Raw genomic sequence first — 5,622 nt, forward strand, 5'->3', positions numbered from 1 at the left:
TTGAGAATTTCCACAAGATAGCTATTCGGGCATAGGCCATCGCACCATATCATGTAGAGTAAATGATACAAAGATTTAACTGAATAAATCCCATTTTTGTCAATCCCCAAAACTACCTCATTAGAAGCACTATGCGAGATATAAACATCTTTCAAATAGTCTATGAAGTTCAGCAAACTGAGAGAAAACCAAATCAGAAACCCTATTATAAGGCAGAGTAGTATTCCACTCAACATTACTACCCCTGCGAACAAAAAGCTCGGCAATAGTGGCTTCTTGGTTAGTCATCAAATGATAAATCAAAAGAAAACTTAATTTTAATGGGCAGTTCCCCAACCATTTATGATGTCAAAAGGAGATATTGCAGCCATTAGCTACACACCATCGAATATCCCGATGTATAAAGCATTTACACGAATGGATAGCCCTCTAGCTGACTGACATGCCCCCTTACTCCATTCCTATTCCCCACCCACATACCAAACCTATCCGTTTTATACTTTGAAGTAATCACTTCGTACTAAAGGTGGTATTTAATAGTAAGACATCTCCACTACTATTTACAGAGCAGAGCTTGATTAACCAGTTTGATTTTTCTAATCCCAAGCCCCCCCTTTTATTTTTTGGCGTACACACTCTATCCCAGCAAAGGAGATGAAACTTCTTTTTCTCTACAGAGGACCCCTACAGAAAGTTCATCATCATAGTCTCTATTTTCTTTGCTATCGAAGCATAAATTTGTATAATAGACATCTGATAAATAGGCAACTTTGATAGGCATGCCTTAATGAGAGCAATCCTCCCCCAAAAGATAAATACTTAAATTTCCACAAATCTAGCTTAACTTGGATACACTGCAAAATTTTATCCCAAACTGCAATAAGAAGACGACCATATGAAATTGGCATACCCAAGTAGGTAATACATTCATGTACAATTTACTACAACAATCGAAACACATTCCCATGCAATGTACTAAAGCAATCTATGATGGAAAGTAACTCCATCGAGGGTGTCGAAAAATTTGAGGGGCTAGAGTGAATAGTTCATAGAAGCAGTAAGATGAAGTTAAATTCAATTACAAATCAAGTCAAATGCATCTATTGGATCTTACACAAATAAGAAAATTTTATTTCTCATAATTAGTCATTATATAGTCAATATTAGATTAGCCCATTTTAATGTACAAGAGAGAGAATGTAGAGCGAAAAAGAGCATATATTTATGGAAAATGTTTATATAAGTGCGAGTCTCTAAATAATCAAATTAGGGCACAACTCAAAAAGTTTCATCAGAATATGTCGTTTTGATGCCCAAATATCCTCAAATTGATTATCTCGACCTCAAGATGGACATGAGAAAAAAAATGGATTTCAAGTTTTGAAAATAGTGCATCCTGTAATGCATTTCTCGACCGTCAATTTTCAAGATTTTCAAGTTTTCATAGATCTGCTCAATCTACACTATTTTTGAAGCTTTAAATTTTATAATTAAAGATGATAATATATTTTAAGGCTATCACAATGATTTCCAATATTAAAACCATATTTCTCAATACTGTTTGAAGGTGCGCTTTACTTTGATTGTTTAGAGCCTTGGCTTTATACAAACCACACCCTATGTTAATATTATCTCCAATTGAACAAAATCTCCATGTTGACTTTACAGTTAAGCCAATAAGGCTCAATAGAACCCCATTTTGTTTAATACCTAATCCATGAAGAGAGAAAAAGAAATGATGGGTGCATAGAAAAAGGAGGGGGAGTGGGGGAAGTCTAGAGAATAGGAAAGGAGGTGGAGTGAACATAATTAAATGGAGAAACCAATTTTTTTAAAAAATAGATCGGTAGCGGATCGACCCTCGTGCGTCCCTCGTCTGGAATGGTTGGAGTATTCTCCGATCATTCAGATCATTGATCTAGTAATCTATTTAAGAAAAATAAAACCAAGTATTAACATTGCATACCATAACTTCTCTGTTTCAAATCACCTAACATGTATAGCCTTTTTGGGAGCATTTGTGACTTGTAGCCAAGGTTGAGCCCTGTGGGTAAACATCTTTTGAACCTCATGAAAACATTTATTTGAAGGTTAAATTTTGAACACCTAAAATAAAAAGACTTTTTATAGAGGCAGGAGAGTTGGGGGATCTTTATCCCTCCAATGCCGTATTAAATGTTCATCCCCACTATCATAAGTCTTTTAAATTGTTTGCAGTAAAAAGTACCCATTATGTTATAGGAAAAAGTTTATATAGAGCCTAGGCTCTGAATAGTCAAATTAGAGCCTACCTCAGACTTTCACTAGAAGAGGATTTTTTGATGCCCAAATATAGTCAAATTGATTATCTCGACATCAAGATGCATGGACATAAGAAAAAAAAGGATTTCAAGTTTTGGAAATAGTGGATTTTGTTAGGCATTTTTGGACCATCAATTTTCAAGATTTTCAAGGTTTCATAGATCTATCGATCTATATTATTTTTGAAGCTTTAAACTTTATAAATAAAGACGAAAAGATATTTTAAGGCTATCACAATGATGTTCAGTATTGAAACTACATTTCTGGACACTATTTAAAGGTAGATTCTACTTTGACTGTTTAGAGCTTGAGCTCTATACAAACCGCACCGTATATTATATATCCCATAAAAACTTTCTATTTTTACAAATAACCTGATCGGTATGGACGATTCCCCATCTGAATAAGCTATTTATGATCTAAGCGCAAAAATGGAGCTCAAATGCTTGATATTCTCTAAATAAAATAGGGTGGATATGAAGTAGAAAACAATGGCAAAAAAGGCATAGAGACTTAGATTAGCAAACTTATGGATGAGTCCATTTATTTTTTATCTTTTCATACCATCATGTCTAGCTTTTGAGGGATTTTTAATATACTCATATCTTGGATATGGGCTCAGTAAAAATTTTCAAATGCTTTTTAGGTTATGATATATGGGATACACAAAATTAGATTTTGAATGATATGATCCACATGATTGTATAAAATAATTAGGGACTTTTCTCCAAAAGGACATCCGAAAGGAAAAAGTATATTATAAGGTTGACACCTTAAAATATAGAATTATGGTGGATCTCAAAAATCTTTTGAAAAAGGCTTTTTTGATGTATAAAATACATCTAATTTCTCAACGTCCAGATGCATGGATATGGAGAAAAGGATTAAGTCTAAAAAATAGTACATCTTGCAACACATTATTTTATTTGGGGAACTTTCTATGTGACTCTAACAACATATAAGTTATATGTGACCCTACTACTTAACCGTTTGATCTAAATCGAATGGCTATGATTGTTCATACCATAATGTCACGTCAAATATTATTTTATTTTTTATATTTTTTCTACAAAAACTTTTTGGATGAAATTTTGGGAGTCCCATGATAAAATTAGGGCAAAAAATAAATATATCTCATAAAAATAAATAACCAAAATGCCTCTACAATTTTATAGGGGTATTCTGGTAAATTTTTATCACCAGAATTATTTTTTTATCATGTGCAACCTTGTCAAATTTATACATGCCCCAAATTTTGATTTAAAATAATTTATTAAATAAAAATTATAAATAAAACACTCGGAGCCATAAGATGATGATCAAATGGTTAAGAGCGATGATGATCTACCAGCGAAAAACTAGCTTGTGACATTATGACTCAAGCCATCTCTGCCATCTACTCAAATTTAACGGCAGAGATCCAGGGTCACACATACTAAATATGTGGGTGGGGTTCCGTAAAAACATTTCCCTTATCTCTATCTATCTGGATTGTCTAGAAACTAGATTTCCATGCGTCTATAGATATACTTCGTTTGAACTATTTAAACAAAATTTATAATTGGAGATACTAATAAATTGTCGCATCAACCTAAGAGTTATGGGTACCAAAATTACATTTTATACCAAATTTTGGTGGTGCGTCTTGCTTTGATTGTTTAAGGTTGCAGCCTCATGCAAACCGCACCCGCCCACCCCAAGGCTTTCTACGCTCTCTCCTTTTTCACACGCTTTCTGCGCCAGCCACGCTACAAACCCTAATTCCTCTCGTGGAGATAGAGTGGCACATCAGAAACCGTAATTCCTTCTGAAAGCCGTCGGATCTTGTGTCTCTGTATCAGGAATCCTAATTCCTTCATAGAGCTGTTTGAGGGAGAGAGATCGAGATCTAAGCCCAAGCCATGGGGAACTCAGAGAAGCTGATGAACCAGATCATGGAGCTCAAGTTCACATCGAAGAGCCTTCAACGCCAGGCTCGAAAATGCGAGAAAGAGGAGAAATCTGAGAAGCTCAAGGTGAAGAAAGCGATCGAGAAAGGGAACATGGATGGAGCTCGAATCTATGCTGAAAACTCCATTCGAAAGCGATCAGAGCAGATGAACTACCTTCGTCTGGCCTCTCGCTTAGATGCGGTGGTCTCTCGCCTTGATACACAGGCCAAGATGATGACGATCAACAAATCTATGGCCTCCATCGTCAAATCCCTTGAATCCTCCTTGGCCACCGGTAATCTTCAAAAAATGTCGGAAACCATGGATCAATTTGAGAAACAATTTGTGAACATGGAGGTTCAAGCTGAGTTTATGGAGAATTCGATGGCTGGTAGTACTTCTCTCTCTACACCAGAGGGTGAAGTCAATAGCTTGATGCAACAAGTTGCAGATGACTATGGCCTCGAGGTTTCGGTAGGTCTTCCTCAACCAGCTGCTCATGCTGTTCCCACTAAGACAACAGAGAAGGTCGATGAGGATGACCTTTCTCGGAGGCTTGCTGAGCTCAAGGCGAGAGGCTGAGCTTGAATTCATTGGTGAAGTTTTCCCCTTTCTCATGGTACCGTTTATGGGTATGGGGATGAAAGCTATAAATTTCACTTTCTTCTTTTTCTGTTCTTCTTCTTTTTATTGAAGAATTTGGATATGGTGATCGCCTTGTTTGTCAGATATTGATCGCACATTTGGATTGCTTATTATGTAACCATGCTGAATCCTTCTTTGTTTGGTGGACTGGAATGGGTTATAATATTCTATGTATCTGCTTTAGATGTATATATGTGCTTTTTTATGTGTAGTATATGGATCACTATATGGAGTTGACTTGCCGTATGAATGTAGTTATGCTGCTTTCCTCTTTGTTTAGTGGTCTGGAATCTGAACTGGGTTATAGGTGTATTTGTGTTGTATTAGAGTATGCGTTTTTTATGTGTAGTGTTTGTGTTATATACAAATTATAGGAGGTTGGATTGGAGTTCTTTTATTGTGTTTTTTTTTTGTCCCTGATTCTTCCTACACCTTTTACTTTCCTTTTCATTCTTTAATGTTAGAACATTTAGTAAGGGATAATACAACAATACAAAGTTAAAATTCAAAAAAAAAGAAAAAAGATTTAGGGGGTTGTTGCTGTTGTCTTTGGCCAATACTAGGAGACCTGTGTAAAGCTTGGCATGAGTTCAATTTATTTCTCACACATAGGTATTGGAATTGAGATATGGAGGAACTTTTACCCGGTTTCTACTTGGATTTGTGTTTGATACTGCTACCACCTATAGTCCTACTATAGAGTTTAAGGAATGTGACTTTTTTTTTTATGTATTTGTTTGGGGTG

The 5,622-nt window shown here is 35.6% G+C and overlaps 1 protein-coding gene across 1 annotated transcript; it reads left to right on the forward strand.

Annotated features, from left to right (window-relative positions):
- Window positions 1-4,037: 4,037 nt before the first annotated feature.
- On the forward strand, window positions 4,038-5,066 carry VPS46.2 (SNF7 family protein). The gene has a single exon (XM_006853879.4). The coding sequence runs from the start codon at window positions 4,203-4,205 to the stop codon at window positions 4,812-4,814; it is 612 nt and encodes a 203-aa protein (XP_006853941.1). The 5' UTR covers window positions 4,038-4,202; the 3' UTR covers window positions 4,815-5,066.
- The last annotated feature ends 556 nt before the right edge of the window (window positions 5,067-5,622 follow it).

The sequence above is a fragment of the Amborella trichopoda genome, chromosome 5 (genome assembly GCF_054954075.1).
Source record: "Amborella trichopoda isolate Santa Cruz 75 chromosome 5, AtrichopodaSantaCruz75HAP2 v2.0, whole genome shotgun sequence".
In the NCBI taxonomy this organism is placed as follows: domain Eukaryota; kingdom Viridiplantae; phylum Streptophyta; class Magnoliopsida; order Amborellales; family Amborellaceae; genus Amborella; species Amborella trichopoda.